General features: G+C 61.9%; 3 protein-coding genes and 1 pseudogene across 4 annotated transcripts; 3 read left to right on the top strand and 1 right to left on the bottom strand.

The window, feature by feature from the left end:
* Nucleotides 1-986: 986 nt before the first annotated feature.
* Nucleotides 987-3,119, bottom strand: LOC133215951 (ADP-ribosylation factor-like protein 3; annotated as a pseudogene).
* Nucleotides 3,120-5,386: 2,267 nt separating this feature from the next.
* On the top strand, nucleotides 5,387-12,347 carry RGS14 (regulator of G protein signaling 14). The gene is made up of 15 exons (XM_061360265.1): nucleotides 5,387-5,511; nucleotides 6,839-6,860; nucleotides 8,015-8,169; nucleotides 8,276-8,368; nucleotides 8,896-9,039; nucleotides 9,178-9,327; nucleotides 9,517-9,637; nucleotides 9,728-9,852; nucleotides 9,934-10,137; nucleotides 10,224-10,300; nucleotides 10,460-10,586; nucleotides 10,894-10,975; nucleotides 11,139-11,191; nucleotides 11,407-11,518; nucleotides 11,811-12,347. The coding sequence occupies exons 1-15, from the start codon at nucleotides 5,467-5,469 to the stop codon at nucleotides 12,029-12,031; spliced, it is 1,731 nt and encodes a 576-aa protein (XP_061216249.1). The 5' UTR covers nucleotides 5,387-5,466; the 3' UTR covers nucleotides 12,032-12,347.
* Nucleotides 12,348-14,531: 2,184 nt separating this feature from the next.
* SLC34A1 (solute carrier family 34 member 1) lies at nucleotides 14,532-18,735 on the top strand. Of its 2 annotated transcripts, XM_061360263.1 has the most exons (14): nucleotides 14,532-14,681; nucleotides 14,765-14,840; nucleotides 15,055-15,171; nucleotides 15,310-15,492; nucleotides 15,727-15,855; nucleotides 15,927-16,070; nucleotides 16,180-16,291; nucleotides 16,363-16,558; nucleotides 16,736-16,831; nucleotides 16,941-17,040; nucleotides 17,277-17,444; nucleotides 17,593-17,709; nucleotides 17,870-17,994; nucleotides 18,102-18,735. In XM_061360263.1, the coding sequence occupies exons 1-14, from the start codon at nucleotides 14,547-14,549 to the stop codon at nucleotides 18,654-18,656; spliced, it is 2,253 nt and encodes a 750-aa protein (XP_061216247.1). In that variant the 5' UTR covers nucleotides 14,532-14,546; the 3' UTR covers nucleotides 18,657-18,735. The 2 variants fall into 2 exon arrangements, with proteins under 2 accessions (XP_061216247.1, XP_061216248.1); XM_061360264.1 differs by lacking the exons at nucleotides 14,532-14,681; nucleotides 14,765-14,840 and having other exon boundaries at nucleotides 15,777-15,855.
* A 258-nt stretch (nucleotides 18,736-18,993) lies between these two features.
* Nucleotides 18,994-20,885, top strand: LOC133215950 (alpha-2C adrenergic receptor-like). Its single transcript, XM_061360329.1, has one exon. The coding sequence runs from the start codon at nucleotides 19,619-19,621 to the stop codon at nucleotides 20,645-20,647; it is 1,029 nt and encodes a 342-aa protein (XP_061216313.1). The 5' UTR covers nucleotides 18,994-19,618; the 3' UTR covers nucleotides 20,648-20,885.
* Nucleotides 20,886-23,665: the final 2,780 nt, after the last annotated feature.

The following is a 23,665-nucleotide window of genomic DNA, read 5'->3' as shown; positions in this document are numbered from 1 at the left end:
GCAGACGTCACTGCTGCCCACCTATGGCAGGGAAGAGGGCGTGGCCGGTCGCGTGCCGCTCCCGCCGCGCTTTAGGCCAGCAGGGGCACAGAGCGCGCGGTGTGCTGGGAGTTGTAGTCCGCGCTCCCTCCTCGTGCCCTTCACGTGTAGCCAGCGGTGCACGTGACCCGATCCGGCAACCTGTCGCCATGGCAACGGCATGCAAGATGGCGTTGGCAACTAGGGACGGGTTTTGGCCCGGGGCCTCGCAGTCCTCACCGGCCGCAGAGCAGTGGGGCCGGGCAGCGCTGTTCCGGCGCTGCAGAAAGGAGCGGCCGAGGCCGTGTGGAGGTCACAGAAAGCTTTATTGAGGGCCGCGGGGCCGCCTGCCTGCAGCAGAAGCTCCCACTCGGCTGTGGTTTGTCTCCCACCCATGCACAGAGGTGTGGGGCTCTGGCGGCCGGAGGTGCACATTCCAGCCCTCGGGAGGAGCATGTTCAGCCGGGTGCAGAAGGCTCATCTCGGGTGCATTGAGGACAATGCACTTCCCAGGGCTCCTGCAGAGCAGCCCCCTCAGCTGCAACTGAGCTGTGAGCAGGCAGTGTGACCCCTCCACTGGGGACTGCCCAGCCAAGTCCCACCTGTTCCTTGTGCCAGCTCCTGTGCACATGTGGGAGCTCCTCTGGCCAGTGAAAGGATCTGAACTCCGCCTTCCCGAGCCAGCTGCCATGGCTGGGGCAGCACCAGTCACATCCTATGGGAACAGAGCGGAATACCCGCTATTCGGTTGGCTGTAGGTGCCATATCAGTATGTAGCTGGTGCTGTCATGGGGTGCCCAGTGTGCTCTGTGCAGTGTGTGTGCCGCAGCAGCCTCTGCAGAGGGTGCCAGCAGCGTGGATGGGCATGTCCTGAGCAGGTTCTTGTTCTGGAGGTGGGCGGTGGGGCATGTTCTTCCCTGCAACAGCACAAGGGCTGCAGGAGGGTCAGGGGTTATGAGCTGGGGGAAGCCAGATGATCAGTGAAAGTCTGGGGGGGAAGCACCCCTGAGCATGGCGGTCTGAGGCTCAGGGCCCTGCCAAGCCTCTGGGGGAGTCTAAGGATGAGGGGGGTTGGCCGTGGCTTAGGGACCTGCAGCTCGGTCCCTTCTGGCACTTGCAGCTCTCACTTCTTCCTATTCATGATCTGGCTGGAAATCCAGTTCATCCCATCCTGGAGGGAAGAGAGATGTGTGAGCAAAGCCCCGAGAGCGTGGCAGGTCCTGGGGTTCTCTCCCAGCTCTGCAGAGCCTGCAGGCCCCCATCTCTACCTGCACTCCTTCCCCAGACAAGGCTGAGCAGGCCTGGATCTGCCATTCCCTGTCCCGGTAGGTGTGGAGGCTCAGCCCTTCTGCGATCTCAGCTGCGGGTGCAGCACTCACGAGGTCCTGCTTGTTGGCGAACACCAGCAGCGGGACCCCCGTGAGGGCCTCCTCCTCGGTGAGCTCTGCCAGCTCCTGCCAAGAGAGAGCCATCTCCCAGGGCTGCTGCCCTCCTCCATAGAGCTGCTGGGCTGCTGGCCTGAGCTGCCCAGGGCAGGATGCCCCCAGAGGGCCTCACTCCCCTCTCTCTGGTGCTCTTATTGCAGCCAAAGAAGCGGTGAGGTCCAGACATCCCAAAGGAGAGGAAGCTCCATCTGCCCTGCAGAGAGCCTGGAGCCGCATGCAGTACTGCCTGGGGTCTGAAGCACTACCAGCACCCAGAGCCTTGGGCAAAGGGCAGCTAGAGGAGCTGCTCTCAGCCCTGTGCTGCCTGGCACACCCACGCCGCCGTCTGGTGCTGGTACAGCCAAGGCTGGCACTTGGAGTCCCACCTTCCCCTCTTCAGCTTCATTCCCAGGGTTTGTAACTTGGATTCTGCTACTTCTAAACCTTCATTTGGTCAAATGGCTCACCTGGTGCTGGGGAGGTGGGAGCAGGGCTGGGGACTGAGGGGCTGAGTCACCCCCATGCCAGGTACCCCTCGGGCATCATGCCTGGATCAGGGGGAGCTGCTGGTCATGGATGTGCCACAGAGTGGGCTGGCTCTGCATGCTGAGACTGATCACGAGCCCGTCCCACACAGCTCTGAGGATAGCTTGGCCCCCACAGCAGTGCCGAGACATGGCACAAAGCAGCCTCACTCCCACTCCAGTCCTCAAAGAGCTAGTGCCAGAAGGCCCTGAGCCCCAGGAGCCCCCCCAATTGCCTCCCAAGCAGACCCCTCATACCTGTCCTGTCTCCTCAAAACGCTTCTGGTCTGCACTGTCAATGACATAAATCTGCCATGGGGACAAACAGGACAGTCAGTGGCTGTAAGGGCCCCGTGCAGAGGGCATGGCTCTCCATGCATGGGGCTGGGGGGGCTGCAGATGGCCACCCCACTCACCAGCAGGTCTGTGCTGCCCAGATACTTCCTCCAGTAAGAGCGGATGGAGCGCTGCCCCCCAATATCCCAGACATTTAGCTTGAGGCCATGTGAATGGACACTCTTTATGTTGAAGCCCTGCACAGGAACAGGAGCAAACTCTGGCATCTGGCAGGGGAGAGCAGGACCTGCCACCCTCCCGCTGGCCCCCAGCAGCACCTACCTGGGTGGGTGTGATGGTGCTGACCTCTTCGGACGCCAGGCGCTTCAGCAGCGTGGTCTTCCCCGCGTTGTCCAGCCCCAGCAGGACGATGCGGAGCTCCTGCTCCGGGGATCCTTTCAGCCTCTGGATGACAGAGAGCAGCCCCTGGGGGCGTGGGGTGCTGGGTGAGTCCTGCAGGGTGCCAGGTCACTGCACAGCACCCCCATTTCAGAGGGGGAAGCTGGGCACGCTGTTCACCATGGTACTCTGTGTCTGAGTGAGCACCAGGGCTTTGCTCCCGTGTTGTCTGAGGTTGGGGTGACCCCATGGCAGATCCACCCAACCCTGGTCCCCCCATGGTGGCTGTCCCTGGCCCTGAGAGCCCTGTCGGCTCCTGGACAAGCTGTGGACGCTGCCCATCGTAAAGCCTCAGTCCTGCTCTGTCAGCCTGCCCAGCGCTGACACTGGGAGCTGATGCCCTGGCGCAGGCGGGATGTCACCGGGCCCCGCTTACCTTCTGCACATCACCCATGGTCCAGGAGTCACTGCAGCACGCAGCACGCCAGGGACCTGCCGGGGGCTCATCCCCAGGGCCCGCCGGAGGCTGTCAGACTGGCACACTGCCACCCCAGGGGAGGAAGAGGATTATGGGCTCCAGAATTAGCTGCTGTCTCTCCATTTACCCGCAGCATTAAATAATGCCCTCGGCAAATCCCCCAGCCAGCTGTCGCCCCGCCATCCCCTACCCCAGAATAAAGCAGGTCCTGCAGGCTGGGGCACTGGGGCACAGGGCATCCCTCTCCCCATGGGACCAGCTGGTGTCTCAGGGATGGCAGCATGGCAGGAGGATGCGGTCCCAGGCACCATGGGCAGAGCATGGTGGTGCATGGGGCTGACACAGCCTCCTGTGTGAGGGGTGATGCCTCAGCACACCGTCCCATCCCACCTCACACCAGCACTCACGAGCTGCCCCCGTGGAGAGCAGCAAGAGGTAAAACACTGAGGCTGGAGCTGCTCAAGGCCACGTCAGCCACTGCCACAGGTCCCCATTGCCATCCAAGGGAAACCACCAGGCCCTGGAGCAGGGCAAGGGCTGGGCTGTTGGGAGCCAGAGGTCATGGATGGCACAGGAATAGGCTCCAAAGGGGCACAGGCACCTTCCCCAGCAGCCCACCCTTGCCCAAGTGGGGTTAAAGGCTCTTCTGTTCACCATCTGCATTAAATACATTAATGAGGCAATGTCTTTGATTGTTTCATGCAGGAGTTTGGCCCTCGGATCAGGTTTCCTAGCAGAGGTTATCCCTGTGGTGGGGACCGTGAGTCACGCACTCTTGGTGAGACAGTCTTATTTATAACTCCTGTTACAAAGCCAAGCCAAACACCACAGCTCTGCTCCAACAAAGGGACAGGGAGCAGCACCATCACCCCCTGCCCCACTGCTGCTCTGAGCTGCAGCAGGGGCCAATGGGGCAGCAGCGGGGGCCATGCTCCACTACCCCTGCCCAGAGAACCCCTGCAAGGGCTGCGGCTGATAATGCCACACTGCTTTTGTGCATGTTCACAGTGGGAACACTTCATTTTTTTCTGCATAGATCCGCACCCGGCTTAATGTTAGGGTTCTGCTTTTGATAGGTTAATCACCCACCTTCTGTCCCAGTTATTAGCATTTCCATGAGCAGGTTGCCATGGCACTCTGCGGTTTATCCTCGAACTGTTAGTTACTTGTATTTTCCTAACAAATATCCTAAAATATCCTTGACTGGTTTGTGGTTGCTGATCAACACGGAACACCGACCTTAGGAGATGGGCAAAACTGCTTAGGCATCAGTTTGATGGCTCCAAGCGGCACGTCCACTGCTCCTCTCTGCCGGGCCCTGCCAGCACCCCTGCTGCAGGCAGCTCTCCCTGGCAGCAGCACCAGCACTGCCCTTGGGGCCACCCACTGCATGGCACAGAGCTGGGAGCAGCCACATGCCCTGGTCACAGCCGGCTGCCTCCCAGCCCTGTGCCATGCAATGGGCCTGGGGGTGGCCCCGAGGGCCGTGCTGGTGCTGCTGCTGGGGAGATGGAAATGGGATCGTGGATATGGATGGAGGCAGGGATAGGGGTAGAGTTGGGGGTGGGTATTGGGATGGTGACAGGGACAGGGATAGGGATGGGGACTGGAATGGGAATGCAGTTAGGAACAGGGATGCAGATATGGATGCAGATGGAGGCAGGGGTAAGGATGGGGATGGGAACAGAAATGGGGATGTAGGTGTGGATAGGAACAGGGATGCAGACAGGGATGGGGTCGCGGATGTGGATGCAGATGGAGATGGGGAAAGGGATAGGGATGGGAACAGAGATTTGGACGTGGATGGGATGCAGTCAGAGATGGGGCCGTGGATGTGGATGCAGATGGGGAAAGGGATGAAGATGTGGATGGGGATGGGAACAGGGATGCAGAGATGGGGCCATGGATGTGGATGCAGATGGAGATGGGGAAAGGGATGAAGATGTGGATGGGGATGGGAACAGGGATGCAGAGATGGGGCCATGGATGTGGATGCAGATGGAGATGGGGAAAGGGATGAAGATGTGGATGGGGATGGGAACAGGGATGCAGAGATGGGGCCATGGATGTGGATGCAGATGGCGGCAGGGACGGGGATGCGGCGGGGCAGCGGCGCCTCCAGTCCCGGCGCTGGAGCCGGTGCCTGGCGGGGCGGTGCAGGGGCCGGTGGCGGCGGCGAGGGGCGGGAGGGCGGCTCCGCTCCCCCCGCTGCGGTCTCGGTTCCCAAGGCGACACTTCCTGTGGCAGCCGAAAGCGGTAGTGCCGGGGAGCGCCGGGAGAGCCGCGCCGGGGATGCTGCGGGGCCGCGGGCCGCGCCGGTAGCGCGCTCGGCCGGGCGGTGCCAGGCATGCAGGGCAAGGCCAAGCTGCTGCTGGTCCACAACGGCCGCATGGTGAGTCCCTGCCTGGCCACGGGCGCCGCTCTCCATCCCCCGGGGATGCCCCACCCGGCGGCACGGACTGGGGCCGGGGGAGAGCGGAGCGGATAACGGGCAGGCAGACGGATGTATAGGGCTAGGTTAGGAGGCAGGCAGGGCATTGTGCATGTGGGTGCCGGGCAGGCAGAGGGGTGTATGGGGCTGGGCAGGAGGCAGGCACTGTGCAGCTGGGTACCGGGCAGGCACAGGGGTGTGGGGTGGATAAAGGCAGGTGAAAATCCTGGGGCTGGGCACTGCACTTGAGTATTCCAAGCAAGCAGAGGTGTAGCGGGGTATTAGGGCAGACAGCAGTATAGGAGCAGGCAGGCAGGGACATACGGGGATGGAGTAATAAGCAGGCAGGGGTTTATGAGTGTGAGACAGCAATGTAAGTGGGGGTGTATGGCACTGAGGTAATGGACAAACAGTGGCATATGGGGATGGGGTTACAAGAATTAACAGTGCTGGGGTGGGGAAGAGCAAGGAGCAAGACAGAGATATGTGGGGCTGGGGTAAGGGGCGTGGCAGCGGCATATGGGGTGGGGAAGAAAGGAGAGGGAGAAGTGGGATAATGAGGCTGGGGTGTGTGGGTCTGGGATGGGGACGGGCAGGTGCTGTGCAGGGTAGGCTGGGGTGTGTGGGGCTGGCAGGGTGGGGAGCACTTCAGTATGGCCCCAGGCAGGTGATGAGAGGCAGCACCTCTCGACTGGGCTTTGACTGTGGAGACTCTGCCCATGTCCCTGCTTGCTGTGGGTCCTGGGGTACCACATCCCCATGGCTGGCATCTGGGGTGGCTGTAGGGCATCCTGTCCTGCTGAGCCCTGGGCTAGCAGCTTCCAGTCTCTGATCTGGGGCATGTGCGCTCCAGTAGCCCCAAGGAAGGAGGGAGCAGGCAGTCTGCCTGCCTAGGGCTGTGGTTGTCCTTCCTTCCCTCCCCTCCTCCCCTCCTCTTCCTGTGCTGAGGAGGCTGCTTCTCTCCTCCCTGGGCAGCGGTGGCAGGGTTACGTCTGATAGCATCTGCCCTTTCCCAGCTGCTGGCCCGGCCCCAGGGAAGTGGATGTGCAGGAGGTGGAAGAAAAGCTGTGCATCCTTTGTAACCCTCCCACCCCTGCTCGCTGCTGTCCTGCCTCTGCCACGGGGCAGCCGTTCTGGTTCCAGCCATCACAAGAGCAGTGTTTGCAGGCAGCCTGTGTCCTGGGTTTGGACTGGGCTTGCCCTGGTGGTGCTGCTCACCTGGGTATCGCTCCACCACGCTGGCAGGTGCCGTGTGGCCCCTCTCACCTCTCTTCTCTCCACCCCACAGGGTCCGGCTGTGTCAGATGGAGGTAAGACTGCTCTTTGCTCTGCTGGAGCCCGGCATCATCGGCAGGGGAGGGGGAAGCCAGAGGCAGCCTGATGCCGGGGGCAAGGAGCCAGCAGAGAGCCAGGTCCTGTGTCAGCACAGCTGTGCCATGGGCGAGTGCATGGCCGGGCTCCTGTGGTGCTGGGGTGAGCCCTCTGAAAGGGACTCACCATACCCTATTCATCCCATTGTGCTTGTCCCTCCTGCTCAGCTGGCACCCTTGGGTGCTGAGGGCTGAGAGGCTTCCTGGGGCAAGCAGAACCTGGGTACCAGCCAGCCCCCGGCTCCCTGAGGGAGTCTGTCCATCCGTCTCATTGTGCATCAGATATCTCAGGTAGTCCATTCACCCATCTCAGTTCCGCTGCAGGATCCTTCCAGTGCGGGATGCTGGTGGCTGATGCTCCCACAGGCAGAGTGTGCGCAGTTACCCCCTGTTCTGGACAGGAGGGGAAGGGGGGGGGAGCCCAGCAAAGCAGGAGCCTGACTCTGCTCCTGCCAGCTTTGCTGGGAGAGACCTTTACCTTCTCTTGCAATGACTCTCTTGCCAATTGCTCACCAGCCAAACCAGTTCAAAAGCTGGAGTTGCCCCTGGGAACTTCCATCTTTCTGATGGAGGAATTCCATTGGAATGCATGGTCACCTTGGGTTTCCCCAGGAGAGGGTTTCCTCTGGGCTGGGAGCTGGAGACGACACTTTCTGTTCCCTCCTCTCACTGGGCTTGTTCCTCGTCATGGCTGGAGGAATGGTGAAGGGAATCAGGACCCCTACCCATCCTCTGAGCTTCCCTCCATGCTGTGTGCATCCCATGTCCCCTTCCTCCCCACTTTCCCTCCCTGGCTGGGTGCCTTCCCCACACATCCGCTTTGTTCCCCTGGGAAGTGAGTCACTGGTGGAGTCACGGTGACACAGGGAGGAGAGGCCAGTGCTGGCAGGGAGGCTGGCGTGCCAGAAAGCGCCAGCCCTGCCATCACCAGCTCAATCCACCAAGGATGCTCCTTGTGCTTCCTGTCTGAGGGCTGCTGGCTCTGCTTGGGATGGGGTGGATGGAACTGATGCAGATACAGAGGGCTGCTGGTGACATGGGGGTGACACTGGGGAGCACCCAGGCTGCATGAACTGACCCTTTTTCTCTCTCAGAGCTAAACGCCTCCCGGGCCCGCGGCAGCAACCACAGTGTGAACAGCCTGCCGGGACCCTCTGCCTCCTGCAGCTCTGCCCCGGGCTCTGTGGTCAGCTGGGCTGAATCCTTCGAGACACTGCTGCAGGACCGTGTGGCCGTCACCTACTTCACTGTGAGTGCCACAGCCCAGTCCTTGGTCCCTGCTCCATCCCACCACTGGCACCGGCTGCCCCACGGTCCCGGTGCCAGCCAGGCCAGCAGCTCCCTCTGCCCCACAGGAGTTCCTCAAGAAGGAGTTCAGCGCTGAAAATGTCTACTTCTGGCAGGCGTGTGAGCGCTTCCAGCAGATCCCGGCCAGCAACACACAGCAGGTACCGGCCTCCGTGCAGCCACGGTCACAGAGCTGCTGGGAGGGAGGTGGGCAGGGATGGGGTAGCTGTCGTGCCTGCGTGTTCCAGCAGACCCCTGCTGTGGGAGGCTGAGCAGGCTGGGTGCTCTTGTGGGAGGAATAAGGAGATGGATGTGATGTGTATCTGAAGGGTGTGCTTCTCCATTGTGGAGTGGCCAGGGGGTGGAGAGTGCTGCTGGGAGGAAAAGAGAGTCCAAGGGCAGAGAGCTGGGTTGGGATCGTGAGGATGGAGTCACGCAGCTGGAGGGACAGTTCCTGCCTTCAGCTGTGTGTCTGTGGAGGGACTGTTGTGTTGTACCCAGAGCTTGGCACTGGGTGGGGATGCCTGGCTCCAGTGCTCATCCTGAAGCCCAGGTACTGCGCTGGTCCGAAGGGGACACTCGGCCCCTCAGGGCTCAGGTTCCTCCATGGGGTGAACCAGGAGCTCCCTGCAGGGTAGCAGTGAGGAAGGGGCTCCTGGCCTCGGCCTGACCTGCTGCTCCCCTGCAGCTGGCCCAGGAGGCACGGCGGATCTACGATGAGTTCCTCTCCAGCCACTCCATCAGTCCCGTGAACATCGACAAGCAGGCCTGGATTGGGGAGGAGATGCTGGCCACCCCCTCCCCAGATATGTTTCGCACCCAGCAGCTCCAGGTACGACAGCACCAGCAGGATGGGAGCTGTGAGACCACCCTGCATGTCACCCAGCATTGCTGCTGTCACCATGGGGCAGTGGCTGGGGCGAGCTGTGGGTGGGCAGGGGTCTTGAGCACACACATCCTCCCTTTGCAGATCTTTAACCTGATGAAGTTTGACAGCTACGCACGCTTTGTGAAATCCCCGCTCTACCAGGCCTGCCTGCGGGCAGAGAGCCAGGGGCAGCCGCTGCCCGACCTGCGGCCCCACTCCCGCAGCAGCAGCCCCCCGGCCGACCTCAGCAAGGTGAGTGGGGTGGGAAGGAGGGGACGAGAGCCTGCCCCTTCACCTGAGAGAATGATGCTGGGTCCCTTCCTCGCCGCTCGGAGCAAACCCAGTCCCAGGCTGAGGACAGAAAAGCAGGCAGGGGACTAGGGAAAGAGAAGGGGCAGCCTCGGATGTCCCCATGCTGAGATGCTTCTCTGTTCGCCCCAGAAATCGAAGCTGAAGCTGGGCAAGTCCCTGCCTCTGGGTGTGGAGACGGCAGGCAGTGGTGCCAACCGCAGCCCCCGCCACTCTTTCAGGAAGGGAGAGCGGCGGGAGCCCTCCTGGGCAGGTGGGTGCTGTGCTGAGGCGGAGCAGAGGGACCACACCACCCCCAAAGGGGTCTCTGTGTTCCCTATCACTGCCCTTCTGTCTGTCCTAGATGGGGGAGAAGGTGGTGGGAGTGCCATGCTGTGGCGGGAGTCCCAGGGCTCACTCAACTCCTCTGCCAGCCTGGACCTGGGCTTCCTGTCTTCAGGCAGCACGGCCCCAAGCCCCTGGATGGAGGTGAGTTGTCACCATGCCGGCCCCACGGCATCACACTGCCACCGGCCGGGCTCATCGCACCGCACCGCATCGGTCCTGCAGGGCCATCGGAAGAGTCTGGGGGGCAGTGAAGCAGAGCTGCCAGGCAAGCCCATGAAGTACTGCTGTGTGTACCTGCCTGATGGCACAGCCTCGCTGGCCTCCGTCCGGCCGGGCCACTCCATCCGCGACATGCTGGCGGGGATATGTGAGAAACGTGGCTTCAGCCTCCCTGACATCAAGGTCTACCTGGTGGGGAATGAGCAGGTAGGAGGAGCAGAGAGGAGTGCTGTCTCCAGGCTGGGATCACAGGCTGGTTTGCTTGCTCTCTCCTTACGGTTTGGCTCTTGCAGAAAGCGCTGGTGCTGGACCAGGAGTGCTCTGTGTTGGCAGACCAGGAAGTGAAGCTGGAGAACAGGATAAGCTTTGAGTGAGTGGGAGCTTTGGGGCTGATACTGTTTCTCACACCTCTGGTCCACATCATGTGCAGCTATGAACTATGACCCTACTGCCCCCAGGCAGGCCCAGCCCCCTGGCTCTGCCCCTGCCTGTGTTTGCCTCCAGACAACCTCTTCTCCCCCATCCACAGCCTGGAAATCTCCTCCCTCAAGAAGACCATCCGCATCACAGCAAAGTCAACCAAGCGCATCCGGGAAGCTCTGCAGCCTGTGCTGGGGAAGTACGGTGTGAGCGTGGAGCTGGTGCTGCTGCGGAGGGTGAGCACCGACCCAGCCTCCTGTGGACGGGATCCTGGGGGGGAAAACAGGTGTGGGGCTTGGGCCAGGGGCTGCTGACAGTGTTGGGGAGCAGTGGTCTGTGCTGCAGGCACATGGAGGGATGCTACTGTTTGAGATGGGCCATGGCACCGCATCCACTGTGAGCTGAGAGGGACCCATGGGTGTGCTCTGCACTGTCCAGCCCATGACCCAGCAGGGTCTGGCTGGGGAGCTCATAGGTTCTTCAGCCTGGCTGCCTTTGCCATGCCACAGCGCATGTGATGCTTGCTGGTCCTTCACATTGCAGCAAGGCGAGCCGGCTGCCCTGGACCTGGAGATGCTGGTCAGCACAGTGGCTGCTCAGAAACTTGTCCTGGAAACCACAACAGGTAAAGTGTCCCCCTCCAAGCCACGTCCCACCACAGAGCACTCACAGGGCCAGGCTGCTTTCTGCTGGCCATAGCTCCTGCTCTGTGGGATGAGCTTTATCCTGTCAGTATGGGCCAGAAGGGGGGTACTGGAATGGGACACTGAGCATCACTTGTGTTGCAGACATGCGAGTGACAGAGAGTGCTGCAGCTGCCCTGTCCCCACTCAGGAGTGAGGTGAGCTCACATCCCACTGCCATGCCCAGGGATTCCCCCATGGCTGCTGCCATGGTCCATGAGGAAGATATGTCCTGCTGCAACACTGGCACATAGCGCAGGGCTGGACAGAGGGCACCAAGGTGGGAGCCAGGCTGTGGGAGGGTGACGGGGATGTGGGCTGGAGCAGCGCTGCCTCCTTTCCCCATGGGTGAAGCCTGGGCTGCTCATCACAGGAGGGAAGCCCAACAGGAGAAGAGCCTGATACACTGTGGGAGATGTCCTCCTCCTTCTCTCGGCCCCGTTCTGCTGCCACTAACCTGAACCGCCGCACATATGACCTGGAAGGTGAGACCTGGTGTGTCTGAAACCTAAGGGGCTGGGGCAACACATGGGGTGAGAGACTCAGGGCCCCCCATCTGCTGGGGGTGGATGCAGGGTCCTGTGAAGCTGGGCATGAGCTGTGAGGGACCCAGGGTCCGCCGGTGTGCTGGGGATATGCATGGGTGCTGGCATGGAGCAGGGACAAGGTGCGGGTGCTGGACCTGTGACATGTTCAGGGTCACATCAGCTGGTGAGGGCAGCTGTTAGCACAAGAGCCCAAGCGCCAGGCTCATGCACACAACCTGCATCCCCCCAGGGCTCGTGGAGCTGCTGAACCGTGCCCAGAGCTGCCGGGCCAACGACCAGCGTGGGCTGCTCTCCAAGGAGGACCTGGTCCTGCCTGACTTCCTCCAGCTCCCTGAGCAGCACGGCAGCGCCTGCAAGGGCCCGGATCGCCCAGGCTCTGAGGGGAGCAGCCATCCCCAGCCCGCAGAGCCCACCCCGGCTCAGCCTCCGGTTGACCAAGAGCTCCGATGAGTCCTGCTGCACGTCCGCACCGGTGCCTGGTGCCCTCGGGCCACGCCAGGGTTCAACATGGGCTCAACCAGCCCCTGCCCTGCACTGCCAACACTGCCCGGACCACAGCTCCATCCACGTCCTGCCCCAAACTGTTGTGTTGTGTCACTGTGAGTGGTTGAGCAGCTGCCATTGCCCATCGGTGGGTGCACGTCAAGGGAGTCCTGTACATAGTCTGAACCCTCGTTGCAAAGCACTTTGCAACATCCCACGTGCCTGGCACTGTCCTACCCAGTGCCTGTGGCAGAACTGCTGCCCAGGAAATCCTGCCTGTGCTGGGCTGGCACAGCCCCACTGACTGGTTTGGGTAGGGAAAGCACCCTTCTAACCAAAAGGTGTTCAGGATAGAGAGGTTGGGGCGGCAGGCAGACCCAACCCTGCTGCTGTAGGCAGGCAGGGTCCAAAGTGTCCAGAGCTGAGTGCTGGATCTGGTCCCTGACCCTGCAGGAATAGGGATTCCCCATAGTTGGAGTGCATGGTCCTGCAGGCCCTGCAGAGCAGGTTGTTACTGTCCACACTGTGTGAGTATGCCTGGGCCTGATAATGCCACGACAGCACTGCCCCACACAGACCACAGGTCGTGCCAAAGGAGCCTTTCTCCCCCCTGCAGAGAGACCCTGTGGCTTCTGGGTGTCTGCTGAAGCGACCCACAGGAGCAGATCCCTGTAGGTCCCCTGCCCCAGCCTGGTGAGGGCTGGAGGTGTTCAGCTCTCTAATGCCAGAGGAATGCAGCATCCCTGGGTGCTGAGCATCTCAGCCTGGTGTGTGGGTACCCAGCCTGTCACCTCTGCCAGCAGCTGTGCTGGGCTGTAACCTTGAACCCAGCTCTGCCAGACCTGGCTGTGCTCTAGAGGTCCCCATCCCCAGCAGCCCCACGTCCCCAGAGGTCCCAGATCCAGTCTGTGATGGAAGCATTCCCCCCAGCAACAGCCAAGTGATCCCTCCATTGTTCTTACATGCTGGGGCCCTGCTTGGCTGTGCCCTGGGGTCACCGCTCTGCCACCACTGCCCGGCAAGAGACAGAGGGTGACCCGAGGCAGCCCTGGAGCTCGCCCAGGGACAAGGGCCATGGCCACCCAGCCCCACGCTGCCATGGCCAGCGGCAGCCCTGGCGACAGCCCCGTGTGTCTCTGTGGTGCTGCTCAGTCCTGTCTGTGCCGTGAAACCAGGGGAAATAAAAAGCATTGCCTTGACGTGCATTCCTCTCCTTCCTCCACCACTGAAGCCAGACGGTGCTTTCCGGGCAGTAATGTCCCTCTGGCCTTCCCATACCCCACAGAGCCACCCCAGGGCCAGGACAGGGCTGGAGCCAGCCCTCGGCTCTGATGCCACCCTGCCCCGCAGCCAGGAGCAGTGCCAGGAGCTTGTTTTCCCAGCACTGCTGATGGTGTAGGGGAAGCTGTGGGGCCGCCATGGCCAAGGACTTCAGCCCTGGCCCTGTCAATGAGTGACAGCCAGAGCTGCCAGGGCCTCACTGGGTTAATGATTGTGGGGCAGCTGGCCAAGAGCCCCTGGGCACAGGGCAAGTGCGGACACTGTGCTCCAGCCCGCTGCAGCCTGGCACAGGGCTCTGTGGGTGCCGCTGCCTGCGCCCCATGAACAAAGAGGTCCCCAGGCCCTCTGCCTCTGCCGTGTACCCTGCTGTGGCACCTCCCCGGCATTTGGCTCCATTGGTTTGTGACCTGGTGGAGGCTCAGTGATGGACCAGCAGTGGCAGGAGCACCCCGGGGTACCCAAGGGACCTCCACTTGCTCTCCCCATACAGTTGCAGCTGGCTTGTCTGTGGTGATGGGTCCTGGGAGTGCCCAGTGGTGGAGGCAGGAGGATGTGGTGACTCTGTGGACTCTCTATGCCCACTCCCCACAGTCACTGGGCTGGAGGAGCCTTTGGCCCTTGGCTGTCCCAGGGCAGACATGGACAGGAGCTGACTGAGCACCTTGTGGGTGGATGGAAACTTGGCTGGAGATGCGTAAACAGCAGGTAATGATAAACATCATCGAGGAGGTGGGGACAGCAGCGCTGGCGTCGCTCCCCTCCTGCCACCCTATCACACATGCTGGGCATAGGCAGGCTCTGCCTCATGCAGCCCTCGCAGTGCTGCTGGTTGTTCTACACCGAGCTGCTGGCACGGGTTGAGCCAGGCCGTGTGGCACCATCACCAGCAGTGACAGGGCACAAGGATCACACTGATGCTGATGTAACCCACCACCAATGCCCAGGCAGCGAGGACCACACATCCTGTGCAGAGCTGATACTCAGATGGTTCCAAGGATGGTGGATGTATGTGCGGCCTCACCTCCAGTTTGGGACACTTTGACAGCACTGGCACTGAGCCCTCCTCCTCTGGTGCAGGGGATGAAGCACCCAGCACCAAGTAATGGGGAGCTGAGGCTGCTCTAGCATTGCCTCTCAGGCACTGGGCTCCAGTACTGCCTTGTCTGACTCCCCACCACTGGCTGCCATTTGCCCAAGGCCGATGCTGAGCCCCAGGCAGGGAGAGGTGCGCCAGTGGTGCGGTACCCGGTGCCATGTGCCCTATCCCACCCCAGTGCCGCAGCTGATGGGGATGCTGTGGGATTACCCATTAACTGCAGGAATTTCTGGGGAGGAGGTGAGCAGTGAGCAGAGGCGAGGGGCAATGCAGGCTCCTTAGACTTTGCTCTTGGCATGGGTATAAAGGGCCGTGATGTTTAGCAGGCTACTTCGCTGGAGAGACGTGTGGATGTGGCATGTGGACACAGTGCTGCCCTGAGTGCCAGGCCAGCCTCAGGTGAGCAGGGCGCTGGGCAGGAGTGGTCCCTTCCCCATGTCTCCTGCCTGCCCTTGCAGGAGCTCACTGGGCTGTCATGGTGGTGACTGGTGGGCCAGGGAACCACTGGGTGATGGCACGGTGCTCCTCGGTGGTGCCGGCACCGCAGGGACTGGGGAGGCTTGTGGCAGTCGTTGCAGCACATCTGTGCTGACACATGGCTGCTTCTGCTCAGCCTCAGCAGGAGCGATGCTGCCATACCACAGGGAGAGCCCGGTGCTGCCCCGCTGCCCGGTGCGGGCAGGAAGGGTGATGCACGGGCCCCAGTTCGCCTACTGCCCCAGCCCCCAAGGTAGGTGCCCCCAGTCTCCTCCTCCTCCTCCTCTTCCTCACCCTGCTCAGTTCTGCCTCTGGCCAGATCCTGGCCCAGGCAGTCCCAGCTCTCCTCGACAGGAGGACGGGGCTGTAACACGCTTGTCCCCTCTCCCAGCCCTGCACCGGCTGCCGGGTGCCCACTCCTGCCCCTTCACTGTGGGAGCGGTGCCTTGCCCTGACCATGGCTTCCTCTGCCCCGGCTCCCCGGGGCGCCTGCGCGAGGGCCGGGAGCGGTACGAGCTGGACACGCTGGCCTGGCAGGGGCCCCGGCTTGGTCTGGATGAGCTGCAGAAGCCAGGTGAGACCCTCGGGCACACAGCACCCGGCTGGGGAACACCACAGAGACCTCGATAAAAGCAGGGGGCACAAGATACCCAAGAGTGGGAGCAAATGGACGGGACCCAGGGGGTGGTGGCACAGCTGGGAACACGAGCCCCATCCTACCATGGGAGGATGGTGTAGGGCTGTGAGAGCGCAGGGAGGCAGGGCTGTGCCACAACCAGTGTTTAACACTCTCTTTTGTCTTGTGCAGAGCTGGGGTGCTGGGCCAGGGTCCAGTCCATCTGTGTCTCCCTTCTCAAGGTGCCCCTGATGTTCGGGTTCCTGTACCTCTTCGTGTGCTCCCTGGACGTTCTCAGCTCTGCCTTCCAGCTGGCTGGAGGTAGGGTGGTGGGGGTGCCTGGGTGCCTGGCACCCACCGTGCCAGCGTGCTGCTGCTCATGCTCCTTGCAGGCAAGGTGGCAGGAGACATCTTCAAGGACAACGCCATCCTCTCCAACCCCGTGGCTGGGCTGGTGGTGGGCATCCTGGTGACCGTGCTGGTGCAGAGCTCCTCCACCTCCACCTCCATCATCGTCAGCATGGTCTCCTCAGGGTGTGAGTGCACCCACAGGACTCCTGGCTTACCTGAGGCTGGGAACAAGGTGGCTGGATGGGACCACCCTGAGCCAAGCCATGTGGGGCTAACGGGTCTCTGTGTCCCCAGTGCTGGAGGTGCGCTCTGCCATCCCCATCATCATGGGCTCCAACATCGGCACCTCCGTCACCAACACCATTGTGGCCCTCATGCAGGCTGGTGACCGCAGCGAATTCAAACGGTGAGAGCTGGTCAGGACAGAGGGAGCTGCTCCCCAGGGGCCACCCTATGGTGATGGGTTCCTCTGCACAGGGCCTTCGCCGGTGCCACGGTGCACGACTGCTTCAACTGGCTGTCAGTGCTGGTGCTGCTGCCGCTGGAGGTGCTGACCGGGTACCTGCACCGCGTCACCCGCCTGGTGGTGGCCACCTTCAACATCCGTAGTGGGAAGGATGCCCCCGATCTGCTGAAGATCATCACAGAGCCCTTCACCAAGCTCATCATCCAGGTCTCCTCAGCTGTGGTGTCCCTATGAGTGGTGTCCCCAGGCTGGTGGTTGTCCCTTTGACCGTGGTTGTACCCAAGTGTCCCCAGGCCAGCAGTGGTGTCCCCATCCCAGTGATGTCCCCAGGCTGCGGGTGCTGTCAGCCCCCAAGGGCCCCCTCCAACCCATGTGTTGTTGCAGCTGGACAAGTCAGTGATCACGGGCATTGCAACGGGGGATGAGAGCCTGCGCAACCGGAGCCTCATCCGCACCTGGTGTGGTCCTGCGCCCGCACAGGTGAGCAGCCCGTGGCTCTGCTGGGGCCACCAAACCATCCCATGGAGGGTGGGAGGAGGGCAGGGGCTGAGGACTCTGTGCAGGCACTGCAGACACCCTCTCCCTGCAGGCAGCCGCTGTGGAGCTTGCTCCCCCCATGAACTGCACAGGCCCCGGCCACTGCAGCACCAAGGGCCTGGAGAGCCTCCAAAACATCACCAGGCAGAAGTGTGAGTGGGGCTTGGGCAGCACTGGGGAGCAGAGGTCATGAGGCTGGGGAGGTGCAGATGGGGCTGGGGGGCTGTATGTGGGATGGAGACATGCTGGGCATGGGGCTGGAGTGGTGATGTGGGGTAGGGCCCAGACACACTGGGGCTGGGGTCCAGGTGTGGGGCTGTCTAGGAGGGAAGGTTTGTGAGGGGGCCAGGCCAGCCCTAGCCCCTCTCCCAGCCGTGCTGTGGGGCAGGTGAGCACCTCTTCACTGACACGCCGCTGCCTGACCTGGCCGTGGGGCTGGTGCTGCTGGCCGGGTCCCTCGTTGTGCTCTGCACATGCCTCATCCTCCTGGTCAAAATCCTCAACTCCCTGCTCAAGGGACAAGTGGCCAAAGCCATCCAGAAGGTCATCAACACTGGTGAGTGTGATGGGACCCTGCCTGCCCCACAGCCTCCATCCCTATCCCCACAGACCCCTCCCCATCACCATCTAGGAGCTACAGGCTGCTCCCAGCTGATGTGTCCATGTCCATGCTTGTGTCCATGCCCATGCCCATGTCATGGCAGATCTCCCGCACCCGCTCAGCTGGCTCACCGGGTACTTCGCCATGGTGGTGGGTGCTGGGATGACCTTCGTGGTGCAGAGCAGCTCTGTCTTCACCTCAGCCATCACACCCCTGATAGGTGAGTCCCAGCCGTGCCTTGTCCCTGCCATGTGCTCTTCCCAGCCACAGTGTCCCATTGGTGCTAAAGTGCTTGGAGGGCTGGGAGGAGCTGTGCCTCCTTGGGAGACTGTGGGGATGGCACTGGTGAGGAGTGATGGGATGGGGTGCCTGTCCCACAGGCCTAGGGGTGATCAGCATCGAGCGTGCCTACCCGCTGACCCTGGGCTCCAACATTGGCACCACCACCACCGCCATCCTGGCTGCCCTGGCCAGCCCAGGGGACAAGCTGGCAAGCTCCTTCCAGGTACAGGCAACCCCAAAGGCACAGCTGGGCTGATGGGGGACACTGGGCAAAGCAGGGGCTGGGGGAAACCCATGCACCCAACCGCCCTTGTGACACCATCCCTGCAGATCGCCCTCTGCCACTTCTTCTTCAACATCTCCGGCATCCTGCTGTGGTACCCACTGCCCTTCACCCGCCTGCCCATCCGCATGGCCAAGGCGCTGGGCGAGCGCACGGCCAAGTACCGCTGGTTTGCAGTGCTGTACCTCATCATCTGCTTCCTCCTGCTGCCCTCCCTCATCTTCGGCATCTCTATGGCTGGCTGGCGGGCACTGGTGGGGGTGGGCGCGCCCTTCCTCAGCCTCCTCTTCTTCGTGGGGCTGGTGAACGCGCTGCAGGCGCACAGCCCTGGCCGCCTGCCCAAATGCCTGCAGACCTGGGACTTCCTCCCCACCTGGATGCACTCGCTGCAGCCCCTGGACCGGCTCATCACCAGGGCCACCCTGTGCTGCACCGACCGCTGCCGCAGCCCCGAGGGCTGGGAGGAGCGCGAGGGCCCTCCCCGGGACAAGGCCAGGTTGGGGCTGGACAACCCCATGCTCTCCTACCCCGAGGAGGTGCCCGGCTCTGCCATCCGGATGGGCTCTCCTCGCCCGCTCCCACACGGAGCCACCCGGCTCTAGCCGGCACCACTGCTTCCATGGCTGCCCGGTTTGCTCCATTCCCGCTCAGCTGGTGTCTAATAAATGCTGAGCACCTGCACCCTGCATGTGTGTGTCTGGCTCCTGCCTCTCCAAACCCTGCCAGAGCTACAGTCAGAGCCACCGGTACCAGACACCCACCATGCACCCTCCTGTCCATACACCACCCCTGCACAGCCCAGCCCTGCGTGGCGCCCAGCGCACCACACACTGCACCCATCACACTGCTGGTGCACTGGGGGCACGCACTGACAAAGCCACAGCCAAACCTGCACCTGCAGTCTGCAGACAGGTTGTACCAAAGTGTCATCTCCTCTCACCCGCCTCGTCCCCACAGGGCTGAGGTGGCCAGGTCCATGTCACACTGCTATGTGCCACAGCAGCGTGTCAGTGGGGCACAGCCCCGCACATGATGAGGCACATGGGGCAGCTGGTGAGGGGCTGCCAGGCTGGGGATCAGCACGATGTTGGCTCAGGACAGGCAGGCAGTACCCTTGGCTCACCATGAACCCTGCTGCCCGTGGCAGGAGCCCACCAACCATGGTGACCCCAGCAGAACCCTTTCAGTGTTGGCAGTAACGGCATCTCCCACTGCCCGCAGATGCTTGGGCTCCTGCCAGTGTTATTTATCAGCCTGTCCCTTCCTCCTTCCCGCCCACCCTCCTCCGGGGCTGGGACCAGCCCAGCCAGCAGGGCTGCAGTGGGAGCTGCTTCGGGGCTCCCAGCACCATCACCCCGTGTGCATGGCTGGGTGACGACTGGACCAGGACAAGCTCTCCTTGCCACCAGACCAGGTCAGTACTGGAGCGGTGTGGCCAGGACGACCACAGAAGGACTCAGCGATGCCAGAGCTATGGCACAAGATGCATCGGGGCTGGTGAGCAGGGCACGTGTGGTGGGGAGCAGCCCCATGGGGCTTCATCCAGCTGAGGGACTGGGCCAGCATGGAGCCAGCCGATGCCCTCTCCAATGCCTCCGGTAATGGCAGCAGTGCCAGCAGTGCCCCACACTCACCTGCAGTCATGGGGCTCATCCTGCTGGCCGCCCTGGCTGTCCTGCTGGCCACTGTGTTGGGCAACACGCTAGTGGTGGTGGCCATCTCCACCAGCCGTGCCCTGCGGGCCCCGCAGAACCTGTTCCTGCTGTCCCTGGCCTCAGCGGACATCCTGGTGGCCGTCCTTGTCCTGCCCTTCTCGCTGGCCAACGAGCTCATGGGCTACTGGTATTTCGGGGCCCTGTGGTGCAGCCTGTACCTGGCACTGGACGTGCTGCTCTGCACCTCCTCCATTGGGCACCTCTGCGCCATCAGCCTCGACCGCTACTGGGCCGTCACCCGCGCGGCCCGGTTGAACCTGCGCCGCAGCCCGGGGCGTGTGAAGGGGATGATCGGGGCGGTTTGGGCTGCGGCGGCCCTGGTGGCACTGCCACCGCTGCTGTGGGCCCGCCCGGGTGGCCGCGAGTGCCAGCTCAGCCAGGAGACCTGGTACGTGCTGGCCTCCTGCACCGCATCCTTCTTCGGCCCCTGCCTCGTCATGGTCACCGTGTACTGCCGCATCTATCACCTGAGCACCCGCCGGGCTGCAGCCCTCCTCGCCGCCCGCTCCCTGCGCCTCGCTGCTGCCAGCAAGAAGGGGCCAGGGATGAGGATGCTGGGCTGGCGGCACCGGAGCCAGCACCAGAGCGTGTTGCTGTGCCGCCGGCGGCTGATGCGGGTGCAGGAGCGGCGCTTCACCGTGGTGCTGGCTGTGGTGATGGGCGCCTTTGTGCTGTGCTGGTTCCCCTTCTTCTTCACCTACAGCCTGGGGGCTGTCTGTGGGGATGGCTGCCGCATCTCCAAGCCCCTCTTCAGCTTCTTCTTCTGGATCGGGTACTGCAACAGCAGCCTCAACCCGCTCATCTACACCCTCTTCAACCGGGACTTCCGAGCTGCCTTCCGACGGCTTCTCGCCATCCCCCGGCGGCACTGCCCCTAGGGACACACCAGCACATTGGGGATGCAGCTCCCGGCCCTGCTTGCCGCTGGCAGTGCCCGGCCCCACCATGGACCCTGGACTGCAGCGCTGGGGAGCACCTCAAGGTACTTCTGGAAATGAGGGTTTGAATAAAACAAGGCCAAAGCCTGTGCCCAGGGCTGGGGTCTGCCCCCCGGGAGCCCAGTGAGTGGGAGCCATCACCAGACCTGTCGTGACCCATCTGTCCCCCTTGCAGCATGGGTGAGGACAACTCACCATGGCACCTCTGGGAAGTGCCAGCCCTCCCATTGCCACGCAAACCCCAGTTCCTCTGCATGCCCATGACACCCAGCATCCTCATGCAGGGCACAGACCCCAGGCTGCTGCAGGGATATGAAACCCCCCCCATAGCAGTGCCAGGGTGAGCTGGCCATGCTGCCATAGCAGCCCAGTCCAAGCCCTATGCCACTCAGCCAAGGGCATCCCCTCTCGCTTCCCATCAGCATGTAGCTGTGCCATGCCATGGGGGTTCTGTGGGAACAGTGAGGTGGTACGAGGGGTGTGGGGCTGGGGTGGGACACCTCACATCCTGCTCAGGGGCTTCACTAGGATCTTGCTGCAGGAGGGAAAAGAGGAATGACATCGCAGTGCTGGAAATGGTGTGTCCCTTGGGAGAGTGTGGAAGATGGGACAGCATGGGAACAAGCTCCGGCACAGCCTGAGGTGCAAGAGGCCACCAGGGGAACTATGGGGTGAAGATCCAGGGGCAACCACATCCCCCCAGGGGCACGCACCCGCCCTGCCTGGCTCGCTGCCCTGTGCTGCGCCGACACCCGGGGGTCAGGAGCTGCTCCACTTCTCCAGCTTTATGCTCAAAATAGAAAACCTCCAAACATGGGACTTTCACTCAGCTCAAAACAGCCACCGGCGCCTGGGAGATGGAGCCCAAGGGATGCCATTCCCCACCGTCCCCCATGTTCCCTGCTGGGGTGGGTGCAGCTGGTCCGAGGGTCTGGAAGGGATGGGCAAGGATGCCATGGCCATCTCCTGTACCTGCTAGCCCTATGCATGGAGGCTTGTGGCATTAATTCTGGGGCCAGTGGAAGCTCCCAGTGGAACGGTGCTGGGATGGGGGCCTGGCACTGGATATGGCTGGCCCTGGTGGTTGGAGCCCCACTGGCCCTGTCTGCGGAAGGAGCTGCCCTATCACTGCTGCCTGGCTTCCCCTCTGTGGCCGCCTTTCTCCTTCTCATAAATAAACAGCAGTTTGCTTCTAAAAATACCCAGGGAGATGAGGGTGTCTGATGGGGACTTGGGCAGGGAGAGGAGCACTTGCCAAATGGGCACCAGCCCCATGGGCAGCACCCTGGGGCAGCACAGTGTCTGGCTCCTGCACCCTGCCCTCATCCTTGCACAGCACTACTGGGGCTGATGAAGAGAGCAGGCACTGTCCATCCTTCTGCGCATGGGTACACAGCTCCAGGATGCTGGAGGGCAGGAGGAGACAGGGACCAGCTGGCCTGAGGGCATCCAGGGACCCCTCTACTTGGGCAAGGAGTCACTGACACATTCAGCTTGTTCTGGCAACAGGGCGACATAAGAGCCACCAAAGGGAGCTTCAGGCTGATATCTAACCCATCAAATCCCATGGGCTGGACACAGTCTGGGAGCACCCCCCACTTTGCTCCAGGGACTACCTCTGCCTGGAATTGCATCCTGCATTTTCAGCTGCTTCTTCAGTTTCTCAAGATTATTTTTATTTGCTCCCCTGATTGAAGCCCTCTCCAGCAAGGTCCCCTCTGCAGAGCTAAAAAGCAGAGTGCCAGTTCCACCATCTGGGCTGCCACCAGCTCTTCTGGGGACACCAGGACCCTTCTGGACACTCACGCTGCTTCAGCTGCGTTCCATGGCCAACAACTCTTGCCATGGTGCTGCAAACGCCAGCTGGGAGGAAGCAGAAAGTAGCAACCTGAGGGTTAAGTGTGCAAATGCATGGGAACGAATTCATCACATTTGAAGCTCAAAATAAGTGTGTGCCACCTTTAAAAGGAAAGCAGCTCTAAAAGAAGAAAGCTCACAGTGTGAGCTCATCTCTCATGGCAGAGGGGCACAGGAGATCACCTCCAAGGTATGCCAGGGCAAAGCATCCTTCTCCTTATTGCTGCCTTTTCATAACCAGAAGATGCAACACCTGATCTCCATTGGATGCTGAAGGGCATGGTGGACCACAGGCAGCACAGACTGCAGGGCCAATGAGTGCTTGGAGTAACTTGTGTTATTATCAGCCTCACTACAGCCTGAGGACATGATCTTCTTCCCTCCTGCTCACCAGCACAGCCCAGCCGAGCAGTGTTCACAGGCCCACCAGCGCGTTGCCGTTGACAGAGGCTGCTGGAGGGATTTGCCTGCCACCATGTGCTCCTCTGTGCCCTGGGTACCACAAACCTCACACCCGGGGCAGCCCCACTGCCACCAGCCACACACAAGGTAGGAAGGAGGCATCACCCACGGGCTGGAACCCGTGATTTGAGCCATCAGAAGGCAGAGGTGGCATCTGCTCCTGAGAGCCAGAAGGAGCAGAAAGCAGGGCAGGCACAACTTGCTAACGGGTAAGCAGATTAATGAGTGGCTTTACACAGAGGAGGAGCAGGGAGCGTGGCAGGTCACCTGCAGGGCTGACAGGTCATCGAGTACAACACTGAGTGAGATGCAGCTCTGCAGAGAAATCAATGACCTACTTGCCAGGGAGCAGCTGGGGAAGAAGTTGTCACGCTACAGCTCATTTTCAGATAGGATAAAGCTGCTGGCAATGGAAGTACAGTGGAAAAAAGGCTCTTAGAGGGAATCATTGGACAGAGGAAGCCTGTGGGACCAGCTGCACTCAGCAAGAAGCTAAGGAGAGCTCAGATACCAGGGCAGCACATAAGCAGCCACTGGCATCAGCCAGCGGCACCCGGAGATGGGGAAACCCCAAACCTCCACAGCAGCGGTGAAAAAGGGGACACCGCAGCCCGTGTCACCATGGCACAGGGACTGGCC

Source organism: Neopsephotus bourkii, unplaced genomic scaffold, assembly GCF_033783945.1.
Source record: "Neopsephotus bourkii isolate Nb327-2 ecotype Australia unplaced genomic scaffold, CSIRO-AGI_Nbou_v1 NB_1016, whole genome shotgun sequence".
In the NCBI taxonomy this organism is placed as follows: Eukaryota; Metazoa; Chordata; class Aves; order Psittaciformes; family Psittacidae; genus Neopsephotus; species Neopsephotus bourkii.
Note: the sequence above shows the minus strand (reverse complement) of the source record. Positions and strands in the feature narration are given on the sequence as shown.

What these genes read in the sequence shown, in the direction of transcription:
- RGS14 (XM_061360265.1), top strand. Translation starts at nt 5,467, where the DNA reads ATGCAGGGCAAGGCCAAGCTGCTGCTGGTCCACAACGGCCGCATG. An exon ending in CGGCCAGCAACACACAGCAG is followed by an intron (nt 8,369 to 8,895) that starts GTACCGGCCTCC and finishes GCTCCCCTGCAG; the next exon opens with CTGGCCCAGGAGGCACGGCG. An exon ending in TTCGCACCCAGCAGCTCCAG is followed by an intron (nt 9,040 to 9,177) that starts GTACGACAGCAC and finishes CTCCCTTTGCAG; the next exon opens with ATCTTTAACCTGATGAAGTT.
- SLC34A1 (XM_061360263.1), top strand. Translation starts at nt 14,547, where the DNA reads ATGCTGAGCCCCAGGCAGGGAGAGGTGCGCCAGTGGTGCGGTACCCGG. An exon ending in TGCCTTCCAGCTGGCTGGAG is followed by an intron (nt 15,856 to 15,926) that starts GTAGGGTGGTGG and finishes TGCTCCTTGCAG; the next exon opens with GCAAGGTGGCAGGAGACATC. An exon ending in AGCTGGCAAGCTCCTTCCAG is followed by an intron (nt 17,995 to 18,101) that starts GTACAGGCAACC and finishes CCATCCCTGCAG; the next exon opens with ATCGCCCTCTGCCACTTCTT.
- LOC133215950 (XM_061360329.1), top strand. Translation starts at nt 19,619, where the DNA reads ATGGAGCCAGCCGATGCCCTCTCCAATGCCTCCGGTAATGGCAGCAGT.